Here is a 14,750-nt window from a genome sequence, read left to right as displayed (position 1 = left end):
GAATAAGAATGAAAAACAGCAAAAACTATAAGATCATTATAAAACAGTTAATAAATCGAAGTTATAAATGAATGAATAAAACTTAAAAAAAGAGTAAAATGCAAGAAAAAGCACGCACCACCTTCTTTCGCTTGTTTCAACTGAAATATCGAAACGAATCATGGCTATTATTATGAGAGTGAGAGAAGAGTGAAAAAGAACAGTACGGCGAAGCTTTGCGAGACAATGAAGCCAAGATTATTTAGGCGAAGGGGTGTTCAATGGTTTTTTGAGCAAAATCTCTTGTACGACTAAAAACAATACATGAAAAAAAAAGATAAAATGCAAAAAAAATGTAAAAATGAAGGAAAAAATGATGAAACGCGCACGCGAGCCTGACTGCTTGTGAGCTCGTGCGTCAAAGCTGAAAAAAAAGTGTTGGGCATCAATTGTATACCCAGTGAATTTTGTACCGTAAACAAATAATTTAAAAAAAGGAAGAAAAAACGCTGAAAAAATGATATGAGATCGCGAAGCTCTAATGCTAATTTCGTAATACGGAATTTAATTTTTTCACGAAACATGTGCATTATAACAAAATAAACGAAACAAAAAAATCGAAAAAATTACAGAAACTATAAAGGTGTCGATTTACTTTCTCAACCCTTAACAAATGTTGGATGATGCGTCATATGTATTTATTTTTTTATTATAATTTATACCATATGAGAGAATCGTTACACAAAAATAATAATATATACCTTGAAAAATACTTGTTTCACGCGTTGTCACGTTGTTATGTCTATTATATTTGAATGAGATGAAAAACGTAATTAAAACGTTTAACAACGTACAGCTTACGTATTTGTTTCTATTATTTTAATACTTTCTAAAATTCGGTTTCTAAAAAATTAGTATTTTTAAATATAATTTTTAATCAATAAGACGGCGAATTAACGAACGAAGAAAATAAGCGCTAAAGCTTTTGCTATACCAAATGCTATTTATGTAAATAAAATTTCGTAGTAATGATGTTTTTTCGAAACGATTCCTATACACTTATCGTATACAAAACGTATTACATCCATAATTTTGGTTGATCATAACAGCAACATTTTGCATTAAAATCACGTGGATTTACACGCGTACATACACTGTAACTTCGATCTGCATGTCATCCATCTTGTAATTTTCCCTACTCGATATACTAATACAGTATGCACTATATACAGCTACGCATAAACACATTCAAGAAGGTATATATATATATATATATAGGTAGCACAGCAAGCAGAAGGAAAGGACCCAGGCTCGATCGACCGCCATTGGCCCGAGTATACCAAACCAAACCCGAGGCGAAAGCCGAACTTCCGGGGAAAATTAGCATCATAAGGTCGGTAGTCGGCTAGTCGCTCTCGGCAGCGCGTCTGTGTCACAGTGTCAGTCGTCAGTGGCATCGTGCCGCGCGCGCTTTGTGCATATATCTGAGGTTACGAGGTATACTATTTTACTTGGGCGTGCATACAAATATTCGCCTGCAGCCATCATCATCCTCGAGGAATAAAATATCCGTCTGTATTTAAAAGTGCTTCTGACTTCGAGAAGTAACTGAACCTCAACGCAGATCTTTCCAAAAACCACCGTGCTACTGTGTTTGTATACACTATTTTTGCACCGTCTAAATAGGACGCCATCGAGTGAATTAACCTATAACATAACCAATTACGCAGAAACCTGACCGCCGGTGACTGCCTTTAATAATTAACCGACGCCGCGATACTCTCGGCAGCTACCTTCTTCCATTTAGTTCGCAGCGATTTATTGGAAATAGCGAATAGCGTTGAGTAGTCGTGGTTATCGAGGCGAAGCTCTAGACGAGTTTTCGGTGTCGCTGCAAGGTAGATATCGAGTGTTATAGAACGTAACAGTTTGTGAGAATGAGTCCATTAAACAGAGGTCCCTTGATGGGTCCCAGGATTCCGCCAACAGCCATGAGGCCACCTATGCACCGATATGGCAGGGCTCCACCACCACCTCCAGGAATGGCTCGGGGCATGCTACCACCACCCATGAACCCAATGTTCGGACCTCCAAGAGGTAGACCTATGCCACCAATGCCACTAAGGCCAGGCCCAATGATGGCAAGACCCGGTCCTTTGCCTCCTTGCCCTCCGATGTTTGGACCGAGGAACAGACATATGCCGCCGATGCCTCCTATGCCACCAATGGGACTCAGAGGACCTATGGGCATGAGACCTGGACCAAGAGGTATGCTGCCACCACATGCACTACCACACATGAGGCCCAGGTTTCCACCCAATCACACCAATGGCAAGGCCAAACCTAACAACACCAAGAAGGCCAACAAACTTGAGGTAAGCTTTCTTTTGTTTTTCACTTTTAGACAGTTTCTACGATGGCTAAAGTGATTCATTGATTACTTTTATGCATATTTAGCTTCTTATTTGTTTACATATGTAAATATTTTAACTTGGTTTAAAATAAAACCTGCGCCATTGGTTATGAATAATATGAAATACGTTACCTGCATGCTGCTTTTTTGTTCACCCGCTTATTTCCTGATCTTATATAGGAGCTAGAACTGAAGAAACCGTGGATGACCGACGAAATCCGCAGTGAAATCCAGAAGAAAAACAAGCTTTATGCTAAAGCTAAGAAGAACAAAGATGCCAAAGAATGGGAGGAGTTCAAAGACTTAAGAAACAAAGTCACTCGTATGATTAGGGATGCCAAAAATGAATTCCTTGCGAAAAATCCTGAACAGGTATTGTTATCTCATTCCACTTATACATACACATTTACATCGCAACATATTCTTTCAATTACTAACCAAGACAATTTAAAACTAACCTCATGAATGTACAATAATTATCATTTGATTTGATAATTCATTAATTCTCTAATCAAAGTTTATTGTCTCAAACTAAATTAATGCAAATAATTAGTTTTTTGTAGCATAAAACTAAAAAATTGAGCAAAAGTTATCTTAACTATATATTTATTTGGGTCTTGAGCGTAATGAATTAGGTTGTACATTCATAAGTATACTTTTATTATACAATCACCAAATGCTTTACAAATATTCAAATAAAAATACATACTGCATTAATGAAAAAAGCTTGTAAGGATCACTAGTAAAACTCATATGGATGAACAATTGTTGAGTTCAACTGTTGCAGCCCAAAATCAAAAGCATTACTTCTGAAATGTCCAATAATAGATATTGTGTAAATTAGAAAAATGCAGTAATGATTGAAACTAGTTAATTTTGTTTAGTACAGAACCAATAGTTTTAAAAATTCCTTTTATTACAGGTTGCTCAGAAAACAGCTGATAAGAGTACAGTTGAAAATGATAGTGTTCAGAAAACTGAGAACACAACTGAGCAAACAGAGCAAATGGAGCTTAACGAGGAGAACAAGCCTTCCAGCGAACAGGCAAAGTCTTAAGCTTCATAGGCTACTCCTCCTTAAATTATTCGAGCAGTTGGTCGAAATTCAAACGCCACTTTAAAACTTTGGATTAAATATAAATTTACTATTCCACTTTTTTGTTACTCGTTGAGAACATAGTAACGGTGACATATGTCAATTCACCTATTATCAAAAAGCATGAAATATGCACATTTTGTGTGTCCTCGTTGTCTATGTTAGAGAAAATACGCCATTACATTGCATAACTAATTTTCCATCTCTTCAAGGCGTCTCTTAGATAAGTAAATAAATGTAATTATATTGCGATAGCTAAACAAAGATTGAAGATATTGTTCTAGTGATCTACAAACGTTACATAACCGTGTTTAATAAATTATAAAAATAATCTATAGCACACTATGAACGATTTATTTGTTTCAAGAAATTTTAACACTAGATGGTATCTGAAAAATTATTTCATTATGGTATTTATTTAGCCGATTTAATGTTAGATTTTTTATAAAATATATGCTAATCTTTGGCATCCTAACAACTCATGGTTTATGGTTTATCTATTGTTTTATTAGGAAAATAAATACTGGAACAAAACTGAAACTTTCATTATATTTCATGTTCATGCTTCTTCTTTAAGCAAGTAAATCTTAACTTAATGATTCTGCATATAATTTTGAAATTTCTAATAATGTGCGTATTGGCTGTATGCAACTGGCCCGTAGATGCAAAATTGGTTTTTCTAAACTTGCTCCTTCATTGCTCTTTGGCCAGTGGTGCAGTGCTCCAAGTTATTTTATTTTTATTTTATTCGCTTTTTAAACTAAAATATACATGAAAAAAAAAATGTATATGGATTTACGTAGAACCATCACTTTATTGTTCAATGATTTCTGTACAGTACTATGTAGCTTGCAGCATTGCAAATTGAATTTGTCACAAGTAATTTTTTTATTATTGCTTTGTGCTCATTGTAACTAATAGTCAAGTTATTTAATAATTTACAAGTATATATTGAAAAAATGGCTTAAGGCATTTTTTGTATCCAAGTCCATATATATTGTAAAAATAAATATTTGTACAAATTTGAATGATTATGTATTTTCATTTATATCTTGACACGATTCTATGTGCTGATTTGTGTAAAAAAAATTCGTAACTGAAAATCGCTGAAAAATTCCTATGCTATATGTGTCGTCTACTTGATGCCAATCATTGTACAATATTGTTTGTTTCGTAATTTTATTAAAAGTAAATGTTTGATGGATTTGTAAATAATTAAAACTGTACGATCTCATTTCAAGATTACTATTTGATTAATATTCTGAATTTGTGTTTCAATGAAATTCAGAATAGTATCACTTCTCAAATAAAACATTTTATTCAAAGAATTAAAGCCTTCTAGTTTTCTGAACAAACTCAAAAAGTACTTATTTACTGTCCTGAAGTCTTCAGTTTACGCATTTGTGAAAATTACCTGAAAATAACTTAACGGACTAATCAAATCAAATGTATATACTTAAATACAGGCTACAGAGATTTTCTTTTCCTCAAAAATAATCTATAACAATGGAAAGTATGTCTTTTTTGAATTTTTAGATAGGTTGCACTACAGCATTACAGCTCTCCTTTTAGCTGTTTATATGCCAGTTATTAATGTGTGACTTTTAGGCACACCTCTATGGAAATGACGAAGAAATTCCGGAAGTGACGAGCGAAGACGTCGCCGAGTTCTTCGCAATGGGTTCGGAAGACGAAGAGTCAGCCAGTCCGTATTGCGAGGTTTGCGATCGAGATTTTGATTCGGAGGAGAAGCTCCAAAGGCATATCCAGGAACATCAGATCTGCAGGATCGATGGTTGCACCTTTACGGCGCATCCCAAGATTGTTGAGAAGCACATTAGCATGCAACACGTCACGGGTCTCTACGAGCGAATGAAAAATGTTATGAGCGACGAAGATGTTACGAAATGGAGGGCCGAGAGAAAGAGGTGAATTACCCTTGTGCGCTGGCTTGTACTTATGATTCGATGGATTTTACTTATGCAAATGTATTATTGATTTAAGACGATACCCCACAGCTGTTACTATCAAAATTCGGGAGGATGAGCAAATCGCAAAGAAAAAACGCGGAGAAGTGATACAAAACGAAATAGAAAGTCGAAAGATTCAAAATACACCTAAAAGGGACAAGCGAAAGCCACGTAAGCGAAAGCGCAATAAACCAGCGCAATCACGAATGCCTGAAAAAACTGTTGAACACGAGCTATATAGAGGGTTGTTACCATTCGCAGGCACAGGTACTTTTTTACATACGTTTATTTCAAATAAACTTTTAAACCAAGGTACATCGCTTAATACGTAACTATATTATGTAAATAATTTGTAGCAATGTTAGATGAAAATGAACAGTCGGATGATTCCTTAGTGCAAGATGCAATAGGGGTTGAAGTTGTAGAACCAGAAGAAAATAGATGCAAAATTGTGCTATCGGACGAGGATGAAGAGGCTGTCCAGCAAATTGTGCCAGCAGATTTTAAGAAGTCGGAAATAGCTGAATCACCAAAACCAGTTGTGCCTGCCTCTCTGACGTTGAGTTTAGTTGCCGATTACGGAAGCGACTCCGATGGTTAGAACATTACTATTACCTAAATTTTAAATCTGAATGCGTAAGAGTTTTACTAAATATTATATATTTTTGACAGATGAGCCACCAGAAGAAGTGCCTATTAAGAAATCGAAAGCGGATGATGAAGAAGCTCTAAAGTCACCTGAGCCAAAGCTGGAATCAACCAAAATTACCGACAAGATTGCAACGCCAATCGATACAAAAATAACTCTATCTACCTCAAAATATGACAGAAAATCAGTAGCCAAAGAGAAAAATATTTATGAAGACGATAAAAAATCTAGTACACCTCGTAGTACACCTCGTAGGCATAATAATTCTCAGTATAGTAATGGTAAATTGAGATTATTAAATAGATTATTAGCTCGATCTATACAACACGAACGCAACGCAATTTACCAATGTATAACTTTTATAGCTAACAATAATTTCTTTGACTGACGAAAAATTGTTGCGATTCTATAGATGTAAAAATATTGTTTACATGACCCAGTAAGTGCCTATTAAGTTTTACGATAAAGTACAAAATATTAGAAAAAAGTTGATTATCATGCGTTTAACGTATATGTTCAAGATTTACATTTTTTATTTTCATACGAGAAAATGTTGACTTATCTTAACTACTATTGTATCAAGTATGTAATACGTTGTTTTTTATTACTATTTTTATAAACTTTGTGATTCAATAAAAAGTCTAAGATTAATTTTCAAATAGAAACCTTTTATTAACAAAATACAATATAAAATAACTCATATTCAACTAATAATTATATAAATATATGATAAATGGTTTTGTCAATAATGAAGTATACATGCAATAAAACATTATAACTATTTTTACAATTGCACGATTGAGTATTAGATAACGTTGTACATACATTAAATCTTTTGCCTGATTTTTGTTTATACGTTTTCTTATCTCATAGATAAAAAATAAAATATATAATTACAAAATAAATAATATTTGTATTAATCAGAGTTAAATAACGTTTTACTGAATAGGTATACATTCTAGATATGAAAATATCAGTATTTGCTATATATAAATGTATATATATATATATATATATATATATATATTAAAAAATTTGCTTATAGAAATACTTTTTTTATAAGTTTTATTACTATGTTGCACCACCTTTTCTATATATATCAGAAATGTGTGATATCTAGCTGACTAAAAACCGTGATATAAAGTTATTATTGCGCGATCTTGATTTTCACAAGGAAATTTTTATATCAGTACACTCAGTACCAGTGTTGTCACAAATAAATATTCTAATAAGAATCACGTTAAATAGCAATTAAACAAAATGTATTTGTTATTAAAAGAAGTATTTGATATGCCAATATTATCCTCATTCAAACATTGTTTAGTAAGTACTAATTTTATTTGTCTATTAGATAATTTTAATGACAACCCCTATAATTTTAATGCACTTTTGATATTTATAAAATATGTACATTTGTTATTCTAAATATAGCTTCTCCTTATCGTTGAAGGTTACTCTAGATGATATTCAAAAACTATCTTTCTTTTTTTATAGAGCGTTGATATAATACTATCTGACTATAAAGTTTGTATGTTAAAATTTCACGATTAATATTGCTAATCACCGTCATAAATTTCTCAAACTGGCTTCATTCATTATTGTACATAATAATTTTGAGGCATCTTTAATGCGCTTGTTGTCAAAACTTTATAGAGAAAAAGTCATAACACTTAATAGCTATTTAGAAAAAAAATTTGTTGATATGATCAACGTACTACGCTAAGTGGGATTGTCATATTACGAGGCAATCGTGCTGTTATTGTTTCTGCAAGTGACTGTGGCAATTCATGCCATATGTATTTTCCACTGATAGAGACCTCTTCTAGTGGAGGCCTAAATGATATGAGTAATGTCAAACAAAGGCCATCACCTTCTCCAGTACCACTGAACTCTACTGATAGCAAACCGTGTGGTTTGTGCTGTGGAATGCCTTCTCCAAAAATTTCCTTTAAAAAAATTCAACGCAGACTTTAGAATTGTGTCTGACTTAATTCACATTCTTAGACAATAGAAACAGACTTACCACCATAAACCTATGGAGAGTAGAGTGTAAATTTCTCGATGGATTAATTTCACAAACTGGCAGATGTAAAGATGTTTTCTCAGACATCAGGACATGCAGTCTGTTCCTGTTGATAAAAGATAATTAGAGTAGTTGTGAATTCAGTACATATCTTTTCACTTTTTTTAACTATCTAAACTTACGTTGCTTTCTTTTTGATGCACACAATTAATCGCAAGTATAATTTATTGCGGGCCTTCTCAACTGGTAAAATGTGGGAATGCCATGGTCCATTTACTTTTTTGATGAAATCTCTACCTTTTTGAATGAGGGTCAAAATATCGCTTGACCTTAGTTGTAAGCTTGTCACTTCTCGAACCCAACACGCTTGCAGAGATTCTTCATTGGATTGATCTGGTGTTTTTAAGCTGCCTCCAACAATACTGCCAGTCATGACAAATCGAAACCACGATCCACTGGCACATTCGACCATTATCAGCGACTTTGGATCCATTAAGAGACCAGTTTCTTCTAGGACTTCTCGCTTCATAGCATCTATTAGATTTTCATTTGCTTCCACACGACCAGCAGGCAAATACCACTTTCCCATGCAGGATGGTTTTGCCTCTTGCATCATCAGTACTTCATCGTGTTCATTGATAAGTACAGCAGCTACAATGTACGTGACTGTTTTTTGGCAAACTGGAACATAGGATGAACTCACTGCTGGCTTGATTCCATTTGCCTCTGCAAAATATAAATTTTAGCTTGAGCTTTTGTTGGAGCATTGACAGCAAGCTGAGTTTGCTTGAACTCAAGTAAAATTAAAAGTTTCTCTGATTCTAAAGTGAACATATTTGAACTCGACCTATATTTTCAAAACCCACAGAATCATTATGCTTTCCAGGTAAAGCATAATAATCAACCTTAGAAAACTGCGGGTATGTAAATAAAGGAAAGAAAGCCAGAGTAGAAAAAGTCATTAAAAAGCCCGCCTATATATAATAGTGAAAACCACTCCGTCCGAGCAATAGTAGTAGAGCGTCTCGCGCGGAACGGCATCAATCAACGATATCTCCGTGCTGGCGCGCGCAGTCGGCAATCCTATGATTTTCATAAAAGTAAAAACACGCCGATGGGAAAGAGCTAAGGAGATGTAACTTTCTACCGATGCAGCTAGCGCGCGGAGAGTTTCTAATTAACCCACATTATAACCTACAAATGGGCGTATTCCATTGATGCAGCTGTGTCTGGCTTTCCCTCTCTCAGCTTCTGCAATAACACTCGCATCGATTTCCACCTCGAAGTTGCAAAAGCTCCGGCGCGTGGGCGAGTAAACGTCGCAATTGCAGCGAACGATTTGCATAGGCAAGTAACGCGCAAGTGTATGCCTATATGGCTGCAGAGTACACAGCAGCGGGCGAGAGAAAAGTAGGCGCGAATAGAAATTCTTGCGCCTTGGGTGGCAGCGCTAAAGAGCGATATGTGGAGCGGGCACGTGCAGTGGAGCATTCCAAACATCCCGTATATAGATATATACTACTTGCATCCATACAGGAGCTGCATCATCGCGCAAGATGTAAAATAACAAAAGAGACCAACCGGCTGCTTCGTTCTGCTGTTCCAGGCTGTAGTCGCAGAGATCGTCGGCGACGCGCGTGCTCTGGCCCGCGAGCACATGCCTGATCTCGTCCTCGATGACGTCGGGCATCTCGCTATATCCCGCGAATTAAACTGCAGCAGGTGGACCGTGGTCCGTGGAGCGCCCTTGCACTTGACGTCGCGAAGCGCACACGACGACACAACACGCGGCGCTTGTTTACTATCCCGTCCGCCGGAGGGAGCGAGAGAGAAGAAAAAAACTGCGGATAAATATATAATACAGTGTACGACATGCACGAGCTGCGCGCGGCTGCAGCGACGGCGAGAGACTGCGCGCGCGAAGCAGTGGATCGGATCGGCCGAGCTGAAGTGGACGGTGTATATAACCGGACGGGGCCGGCATCGCAGCCGCATATAACGGAGTTTATACCCGCTCGCGCGCGCCTAAGACTAGGCGTCATCGGAAAGGCTTGTGCAGTGCGTGTGAGTGTATAGATATCGGTAACTATGTGCATGTATACGGATATACACGCTCACACGTGGATTACACTTGGCTCGGGAGCGGTGGAATGCGCCCGTCGCGACTCGCGAGAGAGAGAGGAGGCAACGCCAGCGGGTTGGAGATTAAGTAGTTGCTGCAGGCACGCGGGACCCGGTGTGTTTTAAAGGACGGTATGTATGGCTGTGCGCAGAGTATGTTTTGCGGAAGCGAAACTCTATATATATATATATATATATATATATATATATCGTATTGTGGATCGGACGCGGACAGCTATGCCTGTATAAGGTTTTCGCCGACGATCGACGCGTTCGCGTTACCGGTGAGGTTTTGCGACTGCTGATGATTGTTATAGAGTGTAGTCGAACGTGTAACTTCTGGTGTATTATTATAATGATGTAAGTTCAACCGCCTTTTTGGTTATACTATTCACGTTGTGCGTATGCAAAAACGTCGCATTCTATCGGAATAGAATATCGGTGCATAGCTCGTTACAGGTGAATTCCTGCATAAATCTATATTCAGCAGTTGACCGCTTTCTTACAACGATTACCATTATGATGATACGCGTATGTAAGGCCCTTTTTCTGCAAGTATTTCTGCTGTGTTTGTTAAAGCTGCAGGATTTTTCTCGAAAGGGAAGGGAAGTAGCAGTGAGAGGAAAAATATAGTAGGAGGAAAAGCACTTTTCCCTCTTTTTATAATTCAGCGGTTTGTCATTTGTTGCGTATATTTTGCATTTCGAAATTCGGACCTGAAGGCACGCAGTATCGATAGAATCGTTTGCACTTTTTTTGATATTGATTAATCCCAAAGACATTGTTGACTCCATGCACAAGGCAATCTGTTGTTAATATTTGTCAAATATAGATATTTATTTATATAAACAATTTGTAAATAGTTTGATTTACGTTAGAATAATTGGTGGCCCTGAAAAGGGCCGATTGGTGTGATACTGTAGTCAAAGGCTGTCAAATATTTAATCAGAGGCAGTGAAGTGCTCCAATTTACTTGGAGCTGGTGTACTTGGTGACGGCTTTGGTACCCTCGCTAACGGCGTGCTTGGCGAGCTCGCCGGGAAGCAGGAGCCTGACAGCGGTCTGGATCTCCCGGGAGGTGATGGTCGACCTCTTGTTGTAGTGGGCCAGGCGAGAGGCTTCGGCGGCGATGCGCTCGAAAATGTCGTTGACGAAGCTGTTCATGATGCTCATCGCCTTGCTCGACACACCGGTGTCAGGGTGGACCTGCTTCAACACTTTGTAGATGTAGATAGCGTAACTCTCCTTCCTCCTCTTCTTGTGCTTCTTCTTGTCGCCCTTGGTGATGTTCTTCACGGCCTTGCCGGCCTTCTTCACTGCCTTTCCGCTTGCTTTAGGTGCCATGGCGATACGCTACTCAGGATACCGAGGTAAGCCGAATGATGCCGAGCGGAGTTTGGAGCGGCTTTATAAGGCCGGAGAGGCAGCGACGCCGAGCGAACCAGCCGCGAGGCTCCCCACCACTCGCCGAACTCGCGCAGCTGCTGGCTCGGCGCTGCTTCGGCCGGGGACATAAAATGCGCCGCGAGCTCTTCCAGAGCATCAGTCCTCTTGGTTTCGTTCGCGAAGCCAATTCTACACTACTTAGTACACGCAACTACTCATAGCATCATGTCCGGACGCGGCAAAGGCGGTGGCAAGGTCAAGGGAAAGTCAAAGACCCGCTCCAACAGGGCCGGACTCCAGTTCCCCGTCGGTCGTATCCATCGGCTGCTGAGGAAGGGTAACTACGCCGAGCGCGTGGGAGCCGGTGCTCCGGTCTACCTGGCCGCTGTCATGGAGTACTTGGCCGCTGAGGTGCTCGAGTTGGCCGGCAACGCCGCTCGCGACAACAAGAAGACGAGAATCATCCCCCGTCACCTCCAGCTGGCCATCCGCAACGACGAGGAGCTGAACAAACTGCTCTCCGGAGTCACGATCGCCCAGGGTGGTGTGCTGCCTAACATCCAGGCCGTACTTCTGCCCAAAAAGACCGAGAAGAGCTCTTAAACTCTACATGACCTTATCGATCATTGACTAAACACAATCGGCCCTTTTCAGGGCCACCAATATTTTTTTAACGTAAAACACTATTTGTTGAATGACATTTTTAGAAATATTTATATATTACATTATACATATACTTAGTGTTGAATTTGCTAGTTTTAGCATATGACACATTGATCAATGTAGCACATATATTTATTACAATAGTAGTGAGAAATTATTCGAGCAAATTTTATCTTTCGCAACTTACTACTTACGGCGTCCTTTAACGGTGTGTCGTTGTCCCACATTCAATTTAAATTCAGATTTGCGCGATAAAATTGCAGACCACAAAAGTAACTAATTTGCTTATAAAAAATAATTAAAACAATTATGATAAATCACGACAAGATTGTAAATTACAATAATAGTAAATGATAGAAAATTACATTACGGAGGGCAATCTTGTGATTTATCGTAATTTTTTTTTTTAGAATTCAAAGTTTATACGTCAATATCTCGGAATAAAGAAATAAAGATTGAATAATAAAATCGTGAAATCTAAACCTATTCACATATAATAAACAAATATAATACATTTTTAATGTATAAGCGTCATGAAGTGTTATGGCAATTGCAATGGCTAAATGGCAAAATAGCAATGGGCTACATTTTTTAATGTCGCAAAAGTGTTGGTATTTGTTATTTTATTAGGTCGTATCGACAAGTTAAAGAAAGCAACTATGAGACTTATACGTACGGAACGAATCTTCCCTATAGGTACCTAAATGCGATATATTTATAAGAAAGGACTGAAAAACCATTGGCTAGTTTCTTTTTTGATATTGAAAATGCTTTAACTTTTTGCAGTTTAAGCCATTTTAAAAAATGTAAATAAATTATTCCAACGTTTAAATATTTGGTGGCCCTGAAAAGGGCCGATTGTTTAAAAATTTGTCAATGAAAGGGTCAGGGAGTTATTTAACCGCCGAATCCGTAAAGGGTGCGGCCTTGTCTCTTGAGAGCGTAGACAACGTCCATGGCTGTGACAGTCTTCCTCTTTGCGTGCTCGGTGTAGGTCACGGCGTCGCGGATGACGTTCTCAAGGAAGACCTTGAGGACACCACGAGTCTCCTCGTAGATCAGACCGGAGATACGCTTGACACCACCACGTCTGGCCAGACGGCGGATGGCGGGCTTGGTGATGCCCTGGATGTTGTCACGCAAGACCTTGCGATGGCGCTTGGCTCCTCCTTTTCCCAGACCCTTTCCTCCCTTTCCACGTCCGGTCATCTTGGCTTCGTAAGTGATGTGCTGAGGACGACTGCAAACAGCAAACTGATGCCGATACTCGGAAACGGCTGCCCTTTTAAAGGCGATCCCAGGCGAACCGTTCGCGTTCCCCCTCTCTGGACTTGCGACTTACACAAGCGGCTTCCCCTTCCACTACTCCTCGCTCCGACAGTTTCGGAGCAGATGCTCCAACGCCGCGTATAAATGCCAGTGCCCCAGCCGGCTGAAAAATTATTCTCGTTTGACAAGTCAAAGCAGACGCATCGACCGAACCCTCTTCTGTAGCGATGGCTCGTACCAAGCAGACGGCGCGCAAGTCCACCGGAGGCAAGGCTCCCCGTAAGCAGCTGGCCACCAAGGCTGCTCGCAAGAGCGCTCCGGCAACCGGAGGAGTCAAGAAGCCCCATCGCTACAGGCCCGGAACCGTCGCTCTTCGTGAGATCCGTCGTTACCAGAAGAGCACGGAGCTCCTCATCCGCAAGCTGCCCTTCCAGCGCCTGGTGCGTGAGATCGCTCAGGACTTCAAGACCGACCTGCGCTTCCAGAGCTCGGCTGTCATGGCCCTGCAGGAGGCTAGCGAGGCCTACCTCGTCGGACTCTTTGAAGACACCAACCTCTGCGCGATCCACGCCAAGCGCGTTACCATCATGCCCAAAGACATCCAGCTGGCCAGGCGCATCCGCGGAGAGCGTGCTTAAATTTTAGCCACTCTTTTTTTTCTAAAACCAATCGGCCCTTTTCAGGGCCACCAAAATTTTAAACGTTGGAATTAATTATCACGTTTATCCATTTCCTATCCCATAATAGAAGAAATTCAATAAAAACAGTACTTATATAACTTATTACAACTGAAAATCATTAAACTTATAACAAAAAAAGAGAAACAACTTCATTTAAAGCACTTCAAATTCAAATTATGTGCCACAAGAAATTTTACAGAATAACATATGAAATTCTTGAACATTTATAATCTTTATTATTACATAATTGTAAACAAAAGTTTAGAAGACCAACAATCTGCTTCCGCTATCTTTTATAGCAAAAAAAATTATTTAATCCTTAACATTTTGAAAACTAATTCCACTATTTTCGATAGCCTTTATTTAAATATTTGTTTATGCTCTGAATAATAAGCAATAAACCAAATGTTTACGTCGTTAAAGCTAAATAAATTAATTCAAAGTCGAATATAAAAAAAAACGAAAATGCTACAGTCGCCGGACTGTACATACTATATAATT

General features: G+C 38.7%; 6 protein-coding genes across 10 annotated transcripts; 3 read left to right on the top strand and 3 right to left on the bottom strand.

Annotated features, from left to right (window-relative positions):
* Positions 1-1,338: 1,338 nt before the first annotated feature.
* Positions 1,339-6,772, top strand: LOC100680077 (nuclear fragile X mental retardation-interacting protein 1). 4 transcript variants are annotated; one of them, XM_032601162.1, is made up of 8 exons: positions 1,349-1,631; positions 1,710-1,877; positions 1,955-2,354; positions 2,573-2,764; positions 5,097-5,416; positions 5,493-5,725; positions 5,815-6,054; positions 6,131-6,772. In XM_032601162.1, exons 3-8 carry the CDS (start codon positions 1,971-1,973, stop codon positions 6,493-6,495), a joined length of 1,734 nt encoding a protein of 577 aa, XP_032457053.1. In that variant the 5' UTR covers positions 1,349-1,631; positions 1,710-1,877; positions 1,955-1,970; the 3' UTR covers positions 6,496-6,772. The 4 variants fall into 4 exon arrangements, with proteins under 4 accessions (XP_003424627.2, XP_032457053.1, XP_008215704.1 ...); XM_008217482.4 differs by having other exon boundaries at positions 1,710-2,354; XM_008217484.4 differs by having other exon boundaries at positions 1,387-1,877.
* On the bottom strand, positions 6,630-10,158 carry LOC100124005 (8-oxo-dGDP phosphatase NUDT18). 2 transcript variants are annotated; one of them, XM_031931660.2, is made up of 4 exons: positions 9,712-10,158; positions 8,313-8,856; positions 8,131-8,236; positions 6,630-8,053 (listed from the first exon to the last, which is right to left on the bottom strand). In XM_031931660.2, exons 1-4 carry the CDS (start codon positions 9,818-9,820, stop codon positions 7,814-7,816), a joined length of 999 nt encoding a protein of 332 aa, XP_031787520.1. In that variant the 5' UTR covers positions 9,821-10,158; the 3' UTR covers positions 6,630-7,813. The 2 variants fall into 2 exon arrangements, with proteins under 2 accessions (XP_031787520.1, XP_031787519.1); XM_031931659.2 differs by lacking the exon at positions 9,712-10,158 and adding an exon at positions 9,325-9,554.
* Positions 10,159-11,141: 983 nt separating this feature from the next.
* Positions 11,142-11,734, bottom strand: LOC100678668 (histone H2B). The gene has a single exon (XM_031931665.1). It carries the CDS (start codon positions 11,593-11,595, stop codon positions 11,221-11,223), a length of 375 nt encoding a protein of 124 aa, XP_031787525.1. The 5' UTR covers positions 11,596-11,734; the 3' UTR covers positions 11,142-11,220.
* A 61-nt stretch (positions 11,735-11,795) lies between these two features.
* LOC100118003 (histone H2A-like) lies at positions 11,796-12,294 on the top strand. The gene has a single exon (XM_001599591.5). The coding sequence runs from the start codon at positions 11,863-11,865 to the stop codon at positions 12,238-12,240; it is 378 nt and encodes a 125-aa protein (XP_001599641.1). The 5' UTR covers positions 11,796-11,862; the 3' UTR covers positions 12,241-12,294.
* Positions 12,295-13,141: 847 nt separating this feature from the next.
* LOC100118036 (histone H4) lies at positions 13,142-13,553 on the bottom strand. The gene has a single exon (XM_001599782.4). It carries the CDS (start codon positions 13,507-13,509, stop codon positions 13,198-13,200), a length of 312 nt encoding a protein of 103 aa, XP_001599832.1. The 5' UTR covers positions 13,510-13,553; the 3' UTR covers positions 13,142-13,197.
* A 167-nt stretch (positions 13,554-13,720) lies between these two features.
* Positions 13,721-14,518, top strand: LOC116417624 (histone H3). Its single transcript, XM_031931664.2, has one exon. It carries the CDS (start codon positions 13,797-13,799, stop codon positions 14,205-14,207), a length of 411 nt encoding a protein of 136 aa, XP_031787524.1. The 5' UTR covers positions 13,721-13,796; the 3' UTR covers positions 14,208-14,518.
* The last annotated feature ends 232 nt before the right edge of the window (positions 14,519-14,750 follow it).

Source organism: Nasonia vitripennis, chromosome 5, assembly GCF_009193385.2.
Source record: "Nasonia vitripennis strain AsymCx chromosome 5, Nvit_psr_1.1, whole genome shotgun sequence".
NCBI lineage: Eukaryota > Metazoa > Arthropoda > Insecta > Hymenoptera > Pteromalidae > Nasonia > Nasonia vitripennis.
The sequence above is the reverse complement of the archived record's forward strand: the minus strand, read 5'-3'. Positions and strand labels throughout refer to the sequence as shown.

Bases quoted from the DNA above. Each gene is read 5' to 3' on its own strand.
- LOC100680077 (XM_003424579.5), top strand. From the start codon at position 1,917: ATGAGTCCATTAAACAGAGGTCCCTTGATGGGTCCCAGGATTCCGCCA. The intron at 5,726-5,814 runs GTACTTTTTTAC...AATAATTTGTAG, and splicing joins GTTACCATTCGCAGGCACAG to CAATGTTAGATGAAAATGAA. The intron at 6,055-6,130 runs GTTAGAACATTA...TATTTTTGACAG, and splicing joins TTACGGAAGCGACTCCGATG to ATGAGCCACCAGAAGAAGTG.
- LOC100124005 (XM_031931659.2), bottom strand. From the start codon at position 9,475: ATGCAAATCGTTCGCTGCAATTGCGACGTTTACTCGCCCACGCGCCGG. The intron at 8,857-9,324 runs GTTATAATGTGG...TATATTTTGCAG, and splicing joins TGGAATACGCCCATTTGTAG to AGGCAAATGGAATCAAGCCA. The intron at 8,237-8,312 runs GTAAGTTTAGAT...TTTTATCAACAG, and splicing joins TGCATCAAAAAGAAAGCAAC to GAACAGACTGCATGTCCTGA.
- LOC100678668 (XM_031931665.1), bottom strand. From the start codon at position 11,595: ATGGCACCTAAAGCAAGCGGAAAGGCAGTGAAGAAGGCCGGCAAGGCC.
- LOC100118003 (XM_001599591.5), top strand. From the start codon at position 11,863: ATGTCCGGACGCGGCAAAGGCGGTGGCAAGGTCAAGGGAAAGTCAAAG.
- LOC100118036 (XM_001599782.4), bottom strand. From the start codon at position 13,509: ATGACCGGACGTGGAAAGGGAGGAAAGGGTCTGGGAAAAGGAGGAGCC.
- LOC116417624 (XM_031931664.2), top strand. From the start codon at position 13,797: ATGGCTCGTACCAAGCAGACGGCGCGCAAGTCCACCGGAGGCAAGGCT.